Below are 17,303 nucleotides of genomic sequence, written 5' to 3' on the forward strand. Positions count from 1 at the left end.
TGTCCCTGCAGAATTGTAACCTCATAATGAGTGTTGGCTCCTTTTCTGTAACTCCTCTCAGTTTTAATTCTGCAGCCATTAAGCATTTCTGACCATCGGCTAGAGCTTGCCTTTGAAAATTCATTTGAATGGTCAGTGTGGGCCTCTGAGTGATAACAGGCCAGTCTGATGACTAATGATCTCATGTGTTTGAGATCTTAGGCACTGTCTGTACACACCAGCAAGATGACTGAAATTTAAACACGAGATACTTCTCTCTTTCATGGGTCAGAAGGAAACAGAACAAAAGGCGTGACGATCTATTTTTTAAGACAGAGTTCATTGATAAAATGCTCAGCAGTGCTTGTGGCAACTGTTAAACCTACTAAGTGTTTTCAGTGGTGAATATTCAACTTCTGTGTTTAGTTTATCATATCCATGTGAGAGGCCAGACTCTGTGAGGAAAGGAAGGGGTCTTGCCTCTTGATCTCGGTGATCTTATCCAGCGAAAGAACTTTTCAGGGTTCCCTTTGATTCTCAGAAGCTTGAAGGGCTACACAGGAGCTGGTGATTTGCTGGATCAAGACCTGAGATGGGATTAGCCATGAAACTGTAGCAGACATCTTCGTCATGGCTTCGGGATGTACTTTGGTGTATACCGAGAAGAGGTGTCTGTTGAAGGTGGATAGTGGGGAAAACCTCCCAGTTAACATACACGACTGCAGATTGTGTCAATCACTTGCTGAGACAGGAGGCCTGGAAATAGATGTTCTCTGAAAAGGGCTTGTTTGGTGCCTGGTACGACAGGTCTCTAGAGAACTACACAGAGCTCAGCTGCTCGATGGACTATGGCAGAAGGTTGTCTTTGCTTTCCCAAAGTATTCCAAACTTTGTATTTGCTGTGTGCTGCCAGCTTATATATTTCTGACAACTATGTAATTATCACATGAGCAGTGCTTAAACTTGCCTGTTATCAGTCCTGACTCTTAGTGCTATCAGAGATTACTGTCTTTGGCATCACTTTAAAGCAGTCAGAATCAGTACCAATGCATCTGGAGGAAACCGAATTAATTGCATGTGCAGGTAGGCTTCTGCTTCACACTGCTGGCAGCACAGCTGCACTGAACAAAAGACAAGTTACGAAGGAGGAATCTCTGAGCAAGTGTTGATTTTTCAGTGCAAAAACTAAAGTTGACTGGGACTTCATTGTTTTTTAAAGATTGAGCTTTACATGAGGGAAAGGTTCAACTTTCCACTCAGAGCTTCACCTAGGACCTGACATGTTTTGACCAAAGAAATCCATTAGGCTTCTGGTGGAGCTGAAGAGTTGTTGTTTGTGTTGTATGTCCCATTCATATGTTTATTTTAGGCTCACAGTCAATTTGTATCTCCCAAGCTCTGCCTGGCAATGCAGTATTAAAGACACATTGCACTGGGTAGGAGACAGAGGACGGGAGGCAGTGTAACCTCGGGGCCACCTGGGGAATGGGAACCAAAACTCCCAAAAGACATCACAATGGCAAACTCTCAGTCAGAATTTTTGGATAATTTTTTTTCAATTTTAAGTCCAAATAGGTTGAAAGTCTTCATGGGTTTAAAGCCCATTTTTGTTTAATTCGGTGCTGCAGCTGTAACAAAAGACTTAAATTATACAGATTATATAGATGTCAAGAGCCCTGGTGGAAGTGGCATCTCTCCTTATTCAGTGGTGCTGGCCATGTCACATTAGGTACGGCGGGCGATAGACGTTTCTGGGCTGATATTCCTTTTTGTCCTCCCTGAGCAGTAGAGTACAGAATTTTCCTGTTCCTGCCCTGTGAGATGAATTGAAGGTGTGATCCTGACTGCTCCTACAAAAGGCAGAAATTTGATAATTAATTGTGGGGCCAACAGAACCTGTTTCCAGCCCCGTAGCAAACTGGTTTTGCCCCCTTCGCCTGCCAGCACCCGAGCTGCTGATCTGCTGTCCAGGCTGTGGCTGTGCAGGTAGGGATGGCAGCCGTAGGTAGGCAGAGGAGGCAGGAGGGAAAGCAAAGGGATCAAAATGTCTTCATACCCTAGGGAAACTGCCCTCATCACAACTGCCTGTTGGCAAGCCTGGTTAGCCCAAGAATAAGCTACCGTTTTATATCCTCTTCTCCAAGCAGTGATACCTGGAGGGCAGAGGGAGGGGAAGAGTACTCTTCTTGCACAGTGCCAGCTGCATTGCTATTCATTAGCTTGCCTAACTGATTCTGAGCTGCATGGAAACACAGAGGAGAGTGCTTGTCTTCACAAGCAGCGGGGAAGGTGTGTAGGATGTTGATGGTAGATAGGCAGGAAAAAAAGAGGTGGGGCGTGAGCCAATTGTCTGCTTTGCTATGTGCCCTTCTGCTTCCATTTTTGCATGCTTCATATTTTTCATAGCTTTAATCAGTTGCATAAAGACGGTAGAATTGGGTAGAGCAACCACAGAACAGCCGAGACATGACGCTGATCAGATGTGTTCAGGGAGGGTCGTCCTGCCAATGACTGCAGAGAGCACTTGGCCAGCAGCAAGAGGGGCTTATTGAATGCTGCTGTTTCCCTGGAAATTTTGCAGGACAAAATTACTTTAAGACTAGAAAGCATGGAAGGCATTTTTCAATCATCTGCCAAGCTTTCAAAAAGTGAACACACATAGAACAATAACATCTATGAGGAGCATAGTAGGGAAGCAACTCTGATTGCAGATGTCACCTTTACCAGTGTTGTAGATGTCAGATAGTATCTGACGTACTTGCATGAGGTTGGCAATATGACATGGGACCTACCAGGGAGCACTCCCTTCTCAGGTGGCAACTGGAGCCTGAGGACATCTCACATAGGACTAGACATCTGCGTTTTCATGACCTGAAATTCTCCTGGTTTAACAGAGGGCTCAGGAATAAGAGTGTCTGGTATGTTGCTGTACTGCTTTTAGTGTGCAGTGTTCTCACTGATGTTTTGGGGGTGATCTTGCAATTGCATTCTTTTAGACTCAGCTTGGTTGATTAGTGCCAAAGCACCCGTTTTGTGTGGAGTCACCCACACCCCTTCAGGTCTGGTCCATTCTCTCTGCAGGGAGAGCTGCCTGGGATGCTCTGAGGCCCTGATGCCACCCACAGGAGACAGTCTCAGCTTGACGAGGAAAGGCTGGCGTACTTGTGCAGGGAAAATGCCAGGATATTATGGGTATTTCTGCACAGTTAAAGCCCAGAAGGTACTGGCTCGATGATTCTAATGTCCAGAGTATTTTTGTAGGGAACAGTTTGACTGCAGCAGAGCTAACCAGTTGGTACAGCTTAAAATGTTATCTCGGGGTATTTCGGTCCAAGAAGTATATGTGTGTTTATTTGGACTTCCTGCTATGAAATTCCTTCTCCCATGGAGCAGAACAAGGTGACGGTTCACAGCAGCATAGCTTTTTGTTTGGGGCAATAACTAGAATCGGTGTGGGGCAGGGTTAAAAATCAATTTGTTTATTTAGAACTGTCAGTGTTAATAATCACCTGCTTTGCAAGGTGTCTGGGACAATGAAGTGGTAGGAATAGTCCTTTCACTTTTACTGACCTTGAGCCAAAGGGCTTTTTGTTTCTAAATCAAAAAACTTTCTGCGCTAGTGTTAGCACAGGGAAAACTGTCCCTTGGTTTCTCAAATGTAAAAATCTGAAACTCCTTCCAAAACTAATGCTCGGGAAAAGCGCTGGTAGTTGAAAAGATGTTACTTGCACTTGGAGCACTGATGGGGAGCTGTGGCTCATCCACCAGTCCTTTTTCCAGCCAGCAGCTGGAACCACTCTATCCTTCATTTTGTCGTGTGTGACTTGAGAGAAGGATACCAGGACACTACACCTAGAAAAGTGGCCCTTACTATTTTTTCAAGCCCCTGTTTTGCAGCAAATTGGTCTGCTCTGGTCTTGCCTGAGAATGAAGCAGATGAGCCAGCTGTTCACCATGTTCAGTGCTGAGGGAAGGCTGCAGCTAATCTCTCCTTCTCCAGCTGTGACAATGAGATAACTTACTTATTTTAAAATTTCTGACCATGAAAATCAAACGCTATGCCAGCTCATTCTCTGGGTGACCGGGGTGAGATGCTAGTAATTCGTAGCAAATGTATAACCCCAGCTCCACTAATATTCTAGGGTTGATGTGCTATTTTGCAGGTAATATATTCAGAAATCTGACAAAACAGAAGGCTTAAAAGCAAAGTGCCCTCCTTTACTTGCAATATATTTGAAAAACGTTGATAATTCCTGTCCTTAGTAGGTGTAAATTATCTTACACTACAGCAAGGAGTTGATGTAATCTTATTTATTTAACCAATTAATTTTTAATTGGCAAACATCCTCAATGACTGATGCCAAGATCCTAATGCACTCTTTTTGTACAGGACCATTTTGACCTCAATTAAAATGTAACTACCTCTGGAATAAAAAGTAATTGCTGTTATGCTCAAGGAGGTTATTTTTAAGGGGATTTTAAAAGGCAGAATGCAATTATTTTTTTAAAGTTTTTGTGGCCAGAACACCTGGCCAGTAATCCTGCTCTGGGGAATCTTTAGTAACGACAAGAGGGCAAAAAGGCCACTTTGCAAATACCCACATCTAGTGTCTTTCCCGAGGACTCCTGAGTTTAGGCAAACTTAAATTGACTCAAGATTGTTTTGAGTACAGCAACATCGCTATAGTATAAGGAACTTAATATCTGTAGGGAATTAAGCAATCTGTGCAATGCAAATGGGAATGATATTCAGGAGGTGATTAATAAATGACATGTCTTTCGGTATAAGTCTGTGTGTCAAATTATCTTTCACTCTGTGTTTGAGTGAATGTTTATTCAGGGATATAATGGATTTCATCACTCAGATGTCAAATCTAGACTGGCTGTTTTCCTGGAAGGTAGAAACCAAAACTAGTTTAACCAGCCGTTGCGTGGAGTCCCTTGCTAGTATTTATGGCCTCTTTTTTAGCAGGAAATTAGAACCAGTGGGTGATTGTTTTTGTTCCTTCTGGCCTTAAAAGTGTCAGGGAGGTATCATCAGCTGAAATAAATTTTCATGGTTCTTCTAGTGTTGCTGCAACAGGGTGCTTGAGCTGAGGAGCTGTCCCACTTGAGCCCAGGTAGCTCTGAGTATAGGTGTGTATATAAATATGCAGGAGCTACTCCTTGTCTTTATTTTGCCTGCAGTTTGCCTGTTAATTTATCTGCAAAAGAATTGCACTTGTCTTTCCACAACTTTAAGCAGCTTCCTAACAGCTGCCTTTTAAAGAAAAGTTCGTTGGGTTTTTTTCTTTTCCATTTCCCTTTTCCAAAATAGATGGTATTTAAACCTGGACCAGTGACAGGTTTAAGATCTGGTATCTGTCTTGTGAAGCCAGAATTGAGGGAATTGCTTTATATCAGCTGAGAACTGGCAGTCTTTCTTCCCCCAGTGTCCACTTGTTGCTCCCATTGCTCCTTTCATTCCTCTTCCTGCATTTTGTCCCCTATTCAGGGACTGACCAGAAACTCAATGGTTCTGGGTTTGTTTTGGCAATCCCTCTGCTTTTGCCCCATGCCTTTTTCTTTAGATTTACTATTCTTGTTGGAGGTCTCTGGGGAGAATGTACAGCCACAGTGTGATGTAAAAGCATATTGTACCTATGGGAACATTAAACCATGGAAAAACTGGATAGTAAAAGTAGCAGGCAAAGTATAGGTTTCCTTCTATTTTTCAGTTAAGTTTGTAAACGGTGTCATATATTTATTGATAGCTGAAATAACATCAGAGTTGCAAAGCAGAAGGACTTACTGATAGGGCTGATGCAGAAAACAGGCACATCTGTGACTGCCTCAGGAAAAGCATAACATAATTCTTCAGTTACGTTCTGCTTTCTGGATAGAGAGCAGTAAAATATGCATCTGTGCTAATGAAGTTAGCACTGTTGGTCTAAGAGAAATGGGAACTTCTCATTTAACAAACCCACAGCTGTTGTGGGAGAAATACATGGGAAAAGCCAAACATGCAGTGTGTTTCATGCCTTACTAGCTAAAGAAAAGTCTATCAAAGGATGATTTATGCAATTAAATGTAAATACTTCCATGTACCTCCTGCATAGCTTAGAGAGGATTATTTTCTGTAAGATCTGGAGGACTCGTGTGCCTAATGATAATTATGGTAGTTTTATTTATAACAAATCCAGCCATTTATAGGTAAATAAATTGTGGTTAAGCACAAACATACTAATGAATTCTGGTGGAATTTTACAGTAGGTACAAAGAAGCTAAGAAAAATTGCCGCTGCTTTCCCATACTATGTGAAGAATGTCTAAAGCATTTTAAAAAAACAGCCAAAAATTTCTCTGGGGTGATGGAAGATGTGTTTGCTCAATAACTTTGGAAAATCAGCTCACGTTTACTGAAGTGTGGATCTACAGAGCCAAGCTCTGGGGATTCAGCAGGAGTTTGTGGGAGCTGCGTGTCTGTCTTCTGCTTCAGTGAGGTATTGGCAAGTAATTCCTTTGAAAGCTCAGGACCTCACTTTTAAAAGCTGTAGCCAAATAGGCTTTATGTGCAGACATATTAAGTACTGGAGAGCGAAAAAAGGAAACTGGAGAGAACACACTGGGAAAAAAAAAATCTACTTTAAATTGTTTTGGTATGTTAGAGATGCTTTCTGACCTTAAACCCGCTGCAACCAGACAGGGCTAGCTGCTGCTAAGCAGTATAATTACATTTCTGTCACTAGCATGTATTCATTCAAAAGCACAACTTAATCAGAAAGAGATTTGGTATGGTATAAAAAAGAGGCTAATTGGCTTATGGCTGTAGGTTGAGAGGTCAGTATTAGATTAAAGAGTTAAGAGCATCAGCAAGCTGTTAGACTCAACTGATGTGCCCTGGTGGTGTGTTTAATTCAGCCAAACAGGAGAAACACCCTAGGAGTAGGAAACAATATAGGAAGGACTGTCATCCAAAACCTTATAGAAACATGTGGAACATGCAAGGTCCTTAAAAGCTACATCAGGAGTCTAATGTAATAGTTTCCAGGATACCTGTTACTGACTCCAGACTGCATCAGCTGTAGGATTGTATACCACAAAGTAAAAATGGGGACAGGGTCACTGAAAACAAGCCAATCCTTGTGTTCCTTTTGCTCCAAGACAAAGGGAACCCTATCAAGAGCACTGACGTTGGCCTCTCCAGCAAAAACAGGGAAAGGCAAAGAGGAGGATGGGACATGGAGCTTTCCTGCTTCCTGTGTTAACACAAGAGAGGATGGATTCACTCATTTTTTTGAAAAAAATGAGAGCTCTGCACGTATTCTGTTTGCAAGTGGGAGACAACTCTTATTGGCAGCTCTCGGCACGAGGTGCTCTTGCCCTGTGGTAGTTTCTACGTGCTTGGGGATGTGCAGATCTAGAAGGCTACATTTGCCCAGTTTTACTAAAGTCTTAAGCTTTGTTGTACATATTCACACATATGCACAGATCCACTCTTGCGTTCTTATCCAGCCAGCAGTAAAACTATCCGGTCATTCAATAATCATTCCAGATTATTTGAAAACGCTGTAATCAATTGGTACCTGTCTGAGTGCTTCTTCAGACAGATATTGGATTCTAAAGGCCTGTGCAAATCAGCTGCCTTGCACAAAGATAGTCAGGCTATTTGCAATTGATAGTTTGGCTGTATTATACTTTTAGGCGAGATTAGTTCACCAGTTCCCTGCCAAGAAGAGAACCACATAAACAGAGGATTGTTTAGAAACAAAAAAAAAGTTCCTCTTGTCAGAGAAGTCATGTAAATGGGAAGAAACAGGAAACTAATCTTCCCTTGTTCGCTCTGAAAGAATGCATATCTCTGAGGAATGTTGTAATTATGGATTTAGGAAATCAGTCCAATTCGTTAGGGTGTGAATTTCAGAGTTCATTCAGTCAACCCTCTCAAGCATTTCTCCTTCAGAACAAAAAACGCCAGGAGTTTAAATGTACCGAAAGAGATTAAAGGAGAGAAAAATCTACTGCCAAGCTCTGCTTTTGGTAAAGATCCTGTGAAGATATGTATTATTGCTTTGGCTATGAGCCAGATGAGGTTTGTGCACGGTAAAATAGAAATAAGTGGTAACCCATGTTTTTCCTGTGGGCATCTATTTTTCATAGACTAATGATGGGAAGAGTTAGTGCTCCTGAACAAGTGTTTCCATCATCAAGATTTCTGCTTATTCACTTTGAAGACTTTGCTAAATAGAAAAATGTCCCCTGCTGGGAATGCCACGTTAGCATGTTCTTAGAGAGAAAAGAACCTAAAACCAAGTTCCTAACTATTCTGAAGCAAGCCTGGGCTGGAATAGATCCATAAGCAGCGTGAAGCCAGGGAGAGTGCTAAGTATGCATACGAGGCACAGTGAGGCTCAGGAAGAGGAATGAGATATAGCCCATGGTGAGCGTTGGTGGGGAGTTCCAGCATGGCCTGGAGAAGGGCTTTCAAAGGCTGGTCATGAGCTCCCATAAACCTGCTTAGACATGAAGCAGCAGAAAGAAGAGATCTAAGATGCCTGATGTCAGTGAAGCTTAGGGCCGAGTTTAAAAGAAAGCAAAGAAATTAGCTTGCTGCTCCTGTTCTTTGGCAGTGAACACAGGAGATTTTAAGTTAATTCCACTTCAGAGCTTTCAGGCCTTTTAATTAAGGTAGTGATACAGGTGAGAACCTGGAGCTCTTTGATGACCAATTTTTCATGCAGCTATTTCCACAAGAAAAGTGCTGAGGGGACTGAGTGGAATTGCCATACATCAGGAGTAAGTGCGAGCAGAGTAACAATGCATCTTAGTATAGGAAGACCCCTGTGGAAAGCTGTTAAAATAATCTGGAGCCAGAACCAAGTAACAGGAGATTTCTGCTTTGTTGCTCAGCATCGTAACTTGGAATGTGACCTAAGCAGGGAGAATGGAGCAGGGAGAGAACAAGAGAGAGGTTTCTTCTGCGCATCCTTCCTCCTGAAAAGTCTGCACTGGCTGTGTGGAGCTGACACAGGCTGGACCCAAGCAGTAAATCCTCCTGCCCTGCCGGGGAGTAAATGTCTTTTTAGAAAGGAAGATGGAGTTTATGAATTCTCATTATCTATGTGACTGGGTATGGGAACATTCAATTGAGTGATTGGTTGGGTTAATTGGTATACTGGTTTAGCTCATTAGAGTTAATATTAGGGCCATCCAAAATGAATGGGAAGGTGACATGGTGGCTTCAGCTCTTGTACCTCCTGACAAACTGATGGAGTGTAGTCCTGTGAGTTCATTTAAGAGCAGCAAGTGGAGGCACAGTGACAGTGGGTTCATTCCTGCAGGCTCTTCCTCTTTACACATCTGCAGCTCTCGCAGTCCTGTAGTGAAGCAGCGCTTTAGCTCTCTTGTTCCTGTCCCCGCAATGGTGTCAGGCTCTGGCAGCATGCGGCTGTCACTGCAGTCCCTTGCTGTGCTTTTGTAGCTGGAGTGGAGTTCCTGCAGGCAGATCTTGTAGTACAAGTGGATGGCGTACACTTCTGCTAAGTTGGATTTTGGAATAATCATGTCTGATAGTAATCTTTCAGGCAGCCTCATAGCTTAGCAGAAAGTCATATTTACTACATATGGGCTTCCATGCTTCAAGTTACAAACTAAAATAGAGTATGTAGTGGTGTAGGGGTTTTTGTAGAAGTTTTGTGAAGTATTGTGAAGGTGCTTGGCAATTGTATAAACCTTAGGCTGGAGAGACCAGAGAAATTATGTTGGGTCATGTAAGGACCAGGCTCAGCAAACCTCGGTAGCAGGGCAGGTCACCTAATGTGCAGTGTATGATGGGAGCCCTCACTTTCTTAAACGGGAGAGCACACTTTGCCATTTGCCGCAGTGATACTTTGTTCTTGTGTGTGTGTGTGACATAATGACAAAAGGCAGATAGATAAATGCTACTTCAAAATAAACTGGAAAGATAAGGGTTGCCAGTTTGTCTTCAATGCACTGTGTTATTGGACTTAGACAAAGCATCTACTGTGGTAAGTAATATACCACTTTGTGCTCTGAAAGAGTTTGGCCAATTTCCTCATCCTCATTCATCTTCAGTCTTGCCAAGTGCTGGAATGCTCCCAGAAAATATCTCCAGTCTGCCATCGTGGGACCAAGAGGTATGAGAAATCTGGAAGCATATCAAAACTGTGTGGCTTATGTATTCAGAACAAGTCCTTGGTCCTTCGCTGGTCCCTGGGATGAATAATATCCAGCAACTCTGGGACCAGGATCAGGTTAGAATTCAAAAGATGAAGCTGCTGCGATTGTGAGGAAGGGATTTTAGGGAGAAGCACAGGCCCTCAGGACAGACTTCACACTGAAGCGAAGGAAAAAGAAATTATATCTTGAAAAGAAAGTTAGGGTAAAGTTATCTTAGTCTCTTTGTTAAGGAATTGTATTTTGGGGTTTTTTATGGATGGCATAAAAATTATTTCTCCAAACAAAGGCTGTTTTAATAGGGTTAGCCTGACTCTGTAGCTCATTAAAGACATACATCTGTTACATTCTCTGAACATGTAGTGGAGGGGAGAACAAGAATTGCAGGTGAATGCACCGTGATTTTGTGTATCAGCATGCCTGGAGTTGTTGTGGGATGTCGTTGAGTAAAATTAGTTAATTGTGGGTTCAAATAAAAATAAAATTTCTGATCGTCCCACTGGGAAATTCCCCAAAGCGTAAGGCTACACCTACACTGCTAAACAAGACCATGAACTCATCTGTGACCCCAAAGACAAGTGGCGCTGGCTGCCTTCTCTCCTGCGAGATTTGTCTGAAATCCGCAGTGGTAGGAGCGGAGGGGCAGGGTCCCTTCACCAATGCTGTGCCGCAGGCCCAGCAGCAGCGGCTAATCAGGCAGTAAAAGCCAATTTTTCAGGACAGCATTTAAGTGGCTGCATTTGTATCCTGGTGGGTAAGGTGATTCGGCATGGGTGCTGCCCTCTCTTCTAAATCCTCCCTTGGCCTGAAGCGTCTGGGGGTTGTGATTCTGACAGTTCGCTTGGGCAGTTAGCAGCAATGTTGTAGAGTTACACCTTCTCTGTTAAACCTCCATTTCTGTCTGGGCTTGTGCCTTCTCAAGAAACATTGATATCTGTGTTCTGGTCAGCTACTGAAGTGAAATCTGGTAACGATCGTGTGAGATTCACTGAAGTAAAATGTTGTGTGCAGAGCCTTTCATCTCTGGAGTGGGAAGTGTCATGTGCCCTGTGAAGTGGAGCCATTGCCAGCAGACACTTTATCTGTTTTGTGGCTCTGTGCATTGGGTGAAGGTTGTATGAAGGATGTCCGATGTGTGTTTAAAAAAAGTCTTAGCCTCTTGCTTAATATTTTTTGAAAATACTCCCTTTAGATCTGACTTTGAAAGCAGAGTTCGTTCTTTACCTCTGCTGTATACCTTCTCTCATCTGTGGCAGTACAGGCAGATTTTGGAGACATGATGACTTCATCTGGTGAAGATGAATGACTTCCCTCAGGGACTGCCTGACAGAAATTTGGAGGGAATCCCAATGCACGAAATGTATTTGGATCTCTGTGTAGTATTGTTGAGCATGATCAGGACCATCCTGTATTCTGGGTAGATGAGATCTTGGGTGTTCTTCGCCCGGGAGGTACTTGGAACTTGAAAGCAGCAGTTGCTGCAAGAAGCCGCCTGTCTGTATGGAGACGAGTCTCAGTGCTGGAGAATGCATGGCAGTGCTAATCGCAGAATCGGAGGCTGATTTCAGTTTGAAGGAGCTTGTGGAGGTCTCTTCTCTGCCCTCCTGCTCAAAGCAGGGCCAACTTAAGCAAGGTGTTTCAGGGCCCTGCCCGGTTCCACAGCCCCTCTGGACCTGTTGCAGTGTTAGCCACTCTCACTGTCACCTTTTGTTTCCATTTAGGCCTGGCTGGAATTTCTGGAAGGCTCTGACTCCATCTTCTTTATGATCTCCCATGATAAAACCAAAGAGAGTAATTATATTCCCTCATATCCCCCATCTTGTCTTTCCCTAGGGTGAACAAGCTCAGCCCCCTCAGACTCACTTTCTACATCAAGTGCTCCAACCCGCTAACCATCTCAGTGGCTCTTTACTGAAATCTCTCCTATTTTTCAGCATCTCTTTTACAATGGGGTGCCAAAACTAGGCACTGTGTCCAGATGTGGTCTCACAAGTGCAGAACAGAGGGGAGTTAATCACTTCTGTCAACCTGCTGGCTAAAACGCAGCTGGCTTTGCAGGCAGATGGGTGAATTTTAACAGACTATTTACATGTTGTTTTCTTCTGGCTGCCATTTGGTAGTGGAGTCTGGACTTCGGAATGAGAAATAGCGTTGGCAAGATGGTGTGTGCTGCAGAGAGAAAAATGGAGCCAGATGCATCTTGTCACACAACATTGTCCTAGCTGCTCATCAGAAACTAGCAGCTTCATTCAGGTTGCCCAGGAACAATAAGCTCCTTGTGAGGAGCCCCAGTACAGCGTCAAGTTGGCTTTAAGAGTTGCCTGTGCCTTGATCTGTTCAAATGATATCGTAAGTTAGACTCTTCTGAATTGCCTTTTGGAAGAGTTGATTGCATCTGACGACTGGGAAGCTGAATCTCCTGATTCACAAAGCTGAAGCTAGGTAGTGTGAACATGCTCCAGGGAGCCACATTGCCAAAGCTTTGTTGAAAGAGAGAAGAAAGACCACTTCCCTGCCATTGATGTGGTAATGGCCTCCAGAACACTGAAGTGTGGCTCTGTCAATGACGCACTGATTGCTATCTGAAAGTCAGTCTTCTGGAATATGAATGGAGGCTATTTTGTTCTTCTTCAGTTCATAAATTAGTGCATCTGAGTAGCCAGTGCCTGTGAGTGAGAGAACAGCTCCAGTGGTGAGAAAGCACAGCTTTCTCATGCTTCTGCCTTTGTGCATTCGCCATGGGTGAGTGGCCTGCTGCTTTCATAAGAAACCCTGGTCAGAAGTGAGTCTGGGTAAAGTTGGCATCCTTTATGCCATCTGTGCAGGATATCCTGAAGCCAGGATCACCCTTCTCTCACGGAACAGGCTGTGACCCTGGTCTGAGCTAGCACGGAGGGTCCCAGCTCTAATCTCATGCATAAAGGACTTACCTTCAGCGCCATACTAATGATGACATACTACTGCAGCATCTCACCATATAGTAGAAATGGTGGTACCTTCAAAACGGGAATCTCGAGCACAATTGAAGTAAAGTAACGATGAAACTTAAGCCAGTAGGAATTCTTTGTTCCAAGGAATGTTCCAGGGAATCTTTGAACAAAAGCGTCTGCACTGTACCTACAGCACCACAGTGAATTTAGAAATGTGGTTGGTGTTCCTCGCTGCTTACAGTGGTGTTGTCCTTTCAAAGTTCAGGTTTCTTTTTCCCTTTTTAAAGTTGCTGGCTTTCAAATATTCTACTTGACATTTTCTCTATACTAACAGGAGTTTTTTTGTTGATTCTGGAAGCACTTGAAAACAGGGAAATTGGCCAAGACATTCAAAAGTTAAATTAAAATCTGACTCTGCAAATAGCCACTGTCACTGGTGTGAATAACTTCTCTCTCCAGTAAAAGATAATGAGGGAAAGGAGAGAATTTATCAGACACAAATGCAACACATACAGATGAAGTAACCTAGGGTTGTCTAGGGTGACTTCAACGGAAGGTATTGGGTGTTTGGATCCAAAATTATTGATAACAATGGAGGAATTGCTGATGTTATGGGTTAAGATCAGGACATTCCTAAGCTTGCCCTGCACTGGTTATTGTGAGCTTTGTAAAGCATTCGGCTGGGTAGGAACAGGATTTACGGGTAGGTAATCTGCAGTAGTCGTTTTGGAAAGCTTTAATCATAGGTTATTGATGGTGTCAGGAGTTTTTGTGTGCACCTATGGATTAAAGAATGCATGATATGTCTAGAATTCAGAGAGGGATGTAAACAAGCCCCATAGTATATATAATCTTTTCCTACTTTTGAAGGTCTTGCTAATGTTGATCAGAACAACTGTGCCAGTTTCCTCTTGAAAAGCGTTCATTTACTGAAAACTAAATACATGAAATGTCATCTCTAGTGAAACATTTGTCTATGCATCTGTGCCCACATCTTCTGGGGCCAAAGTTTCCACATTCTTGCTTCTTGCAAAGCTGTTGCGGTGGAAGCCTTTCCCCTTTATAGCAATGTTGGGGTTTTTTTCAGTAAAAAATAAACAAAGCTATTTTCTGTCAGAATGCAAGATGTAATATCTCTGGAGAGATTAACCTTCTTTCCATAGTTGTTTTTGTGGTTGAAAGACTAAATCTGTTATCATTATAAGAAAAAAAATAAATCTGCACCTCATTATTTCCAGAAATAAAGCTGACATAATAAGATTTATTAAGAATTGACTGGGTGAACTGAAGAGAGATCCAACCCCAAAGACTTTGTGTTCTAGAAAAAAGGCAAAAAGACAATAGGATGGACACAGGGGAAGCTAGAAGAGGGAATTGCTGTGTGATGTTAATAAGAAAATATGTTCTTTTTGGGAAGGACTCTGAGAATTGGCTTGGCAAACGCAGCAGGAGGAGTTACTCAAACCCTCTTCACATGTTAGGTGCTTGGCTGAGCTCAGTTGCATGAGGCAGAGAATGGAGAGCTGCACAAAGTATCAGGAATGGCATGGCCGGGAGATGTAGAGGGCAAGAAGTGTTAACATGATAGCTTGTCCTTGCCTGCTCTGCCCCTTCCCTCAGCTCCCTCTCCTGCTTCTCCCCGTAACTGAGCCCCCAGTTAGCTGTTGGACGCCTGTCCCGCTGACACTGGCTCCTGGCTGTGCCACCAACCTCTTAGAAGCTGTAGTAAAAATATTCCTCCACATACGCCTGAGAAGAAATGTGGTCTGGCATTTGGCAAGGTCACAGGGGTGCAGACTTAGTGCTGAGGCAGCGGTTTTTATGAGCAGGCTGGCTTCTCCTGTGCGCTACCTGGGATGCCAGATTTCTCTGTGGCTTTTTGCCTTTTCTTCCAAACCTCTACCCCCTCCTGCACCTCTATGGGCTGGGTCACTTTTTTTTTTTTTTTTTTTTTTTTTCCTTTTTTTTTGCTTTCTTTTTTCCTTCCCTTTTAGCTTGGGGCCATCAACAGGTTTGTTTCCTGATCTCTGTGCAGGGTGTCTGCTTTGAAGACAACTTCTCACCTTTTAGTTACCGAAGGAATGCGAGGAATGAGGCCCCATGGCCCCAGTACCACCCAGCCGGGCTGTGTTTGTACACGCAGTGGGGAAGAGCAAGGTGCCTGCAGTCCCTGGGAGCAGGCTCCAGCGCTGCTGGCTGGGCACTGGAGGAGAGAGGTAGGGCAGTGGCATGTGCGGAGGGCAAGGATGGACTTTTAAGTGTATATCTCAGCATTTCCCTACGCTGAAAAATACTTGCTGCTAGTGCCAGCAGAATATAGCCATCACCTACAGATCCTGATCCACCGTATAGAGTTTCAACTTGTTTTAGCAATTAAGTTTTCTTGACAACATTAACTTCTAAGGCAGATCCATGGGTAAATCAGTGTGGCAAGAGGAGGGAGCTGCTGTGCTGTTCTGGCTGCAGCGGCTGTGGGATATTTGCAAGCGCAGGTGGGTTGGCAAGAGGGTTATTCCCACCCCCATGTCGCTGTCGTGACTGTCGGTGTCACTGTGTTTGTATTTCCTCTTACGGCTGTGTCCGCCAAGAGGGTGAACAAGACAAAAGAGCTTTGGTGAATCCAGCTGTTGCAACAGGGACTATTATGGGCCCTCTTTGTCGGCCCTGCCCCTTGCCGATAGCCGCACTCTCTCACGCCAGGGTGGGCAGAGTGCCATGCTCCAGCCACCCTGGCTCACAGCTAAGTGTTTGGGCCTAAACCACAGGCAGCCAGAGTTTGTTCTTGTGCCCGTGGGCTCTGCAGTGGGCTTCTGCCAAAAAACAGCTGGGCATGGGGAATGTCCTAAACTGCCCTCCCTGCTTGCAGGTGCCTGTAACGCAGGCTCCTGCAGCAATGCTGGAGATCATTGTGTTTGTCTGTATGGCTGAAGCCATAACCCAGTGGTCCACAGAGGCCTTGAACAGATGCAAAGGGAGGAATTTCTTGCACCGAACCCTAATTCTTCACAGCTGGCGTGACTTCTCCGGGTTCCTCTTATGATCAGTGGGGATCAAGTGAGACTTTCAGAGCACATTTCACACAACCTATTTCCAGTGCGGGGCGACACCGCTCACACCCTGGACCCCATCCACCGTGCTGGCTGCACGGGGTGTCTGTCCACCATGCGCTGCTGCATGTTGCTGGAGGAGGGACCTGGTAGCCCTGTTTCCACAGGGGCATATGGGCTGTAGGCATATGAGTGAGCCTTATCCTTGCTGTGAACACCAAAGTCTGTCGCTCAGGAAAGCTTTGCTGATGTGTCTTACCTGTAACCTGTGTGTGACTGGCAGTCCTAATTTCCCATGCAAATACTGCCAAGGCTGGAGGAGATCTTATGCTGGTGACTTACCTGGAGAGAGACTAAGCCATCCCATTGCCTCTTCCAGGATTTTAAGTCACAGCATCACTTCAGTGCTATGTACAGGCACAAAATGGGATTAAAACAATCCAAACTCCTACTACTTCCACAATTACCTGCCTGACAAGCCCAAAAAACTTTACTGTCTGGTCAGTCACTGGTTCTGATTTTGCTTAATATAATCAGTATCTGAGCAAATAATGTGCTAGTCAGTCAGGCTAAATGGTACTGGTTTACCCTGGTTTCTCTGTGCTATACCTACAAACTGGTATTCCCTAAACGAATAGCTGTGCTGTCAAGGGGATCCAAGTACCCTGATGAGCTCTCAGGTAAAGTGTGGGCTTCTCTTGTCAGAGGAGTGCAGCCCTCACTGAGTTTGAACAAAATCACTCCTGCAGTGGGGGGATTCTTGTTCCTCTGCAGTTGTCCAGGACCCCTGGAGGATGCTGTCTCCTGAGAGGGAGTAGAAACACCCTGATGGAAATTGCACTGACAGACTTCCTTCACCCTTGATTCCTGTTTCAGAGCACAGTTGGAGAGAATCGATGGCTTCAAGGGCACCTGATACAGTTGCTAATCAGTCACTGTGACTTGAACACAGCAGCAAGGTGGGCGCAACACTGCAGTTTGCCCAAGGAGCTGCTGCCTTGTGGAGTGGCTGATGAGCTTCAAAAGCTTCAAATCCAAGAGAGGTAAATAGTCTGTTTCGTGCCTTTTCAATGTAGATTACTTATCATACAAGGACTACATATTTGCTTAAAATAATCTACCCTAATGCTTCCTTGGGGAGATAATTTTGCAAAAAGTTCCTCCATTTACTC

At 44.1% G+C, this 17,303-nt stretch overlaps 1 protein-coding gene across 12 annotated transcripts in view; it reads left to right on the forward strand.

Annotated features, from left to right (window-relative positions):
- Positions 1 to 17,303, forward strand: part of EXD3 (exonuclease 3'-5' domain containing 3) — a 290,762-nt gene that overhangs the window by 121,658 nt on the left and 151,801 nt on the right. For all 12 annotated transcript variants that reach the window (XM_055805397.1, XM_055805404.1, XM_055805412.1 and 9 more), the window contains one exon: positions 17,008 to 17,174. In XM_055805397.1, the coding sequence (XP_055661372.1) occupies positions 17,008 to 17,174 (167 nt within the window). The remainder of the gene's footprint in view (positions 1 to 17,007; positions 17,175 to 17,303) is intronic.

This window comes from Falco peregrinus, chromosome 1 (assembly GCF_023634155.1).
Source record: "Falco peregrinus isolate bFalPer1 chromosome 1, bFalPer1.pri, whole genome shotgun sequence".
Taxonomy (NCBI): domain Eukaryota; kingdom Metazoa; phylum Chordata; class Aves; order Falconiformes; family Falconidae; genus Falco; species Falco peregrinus.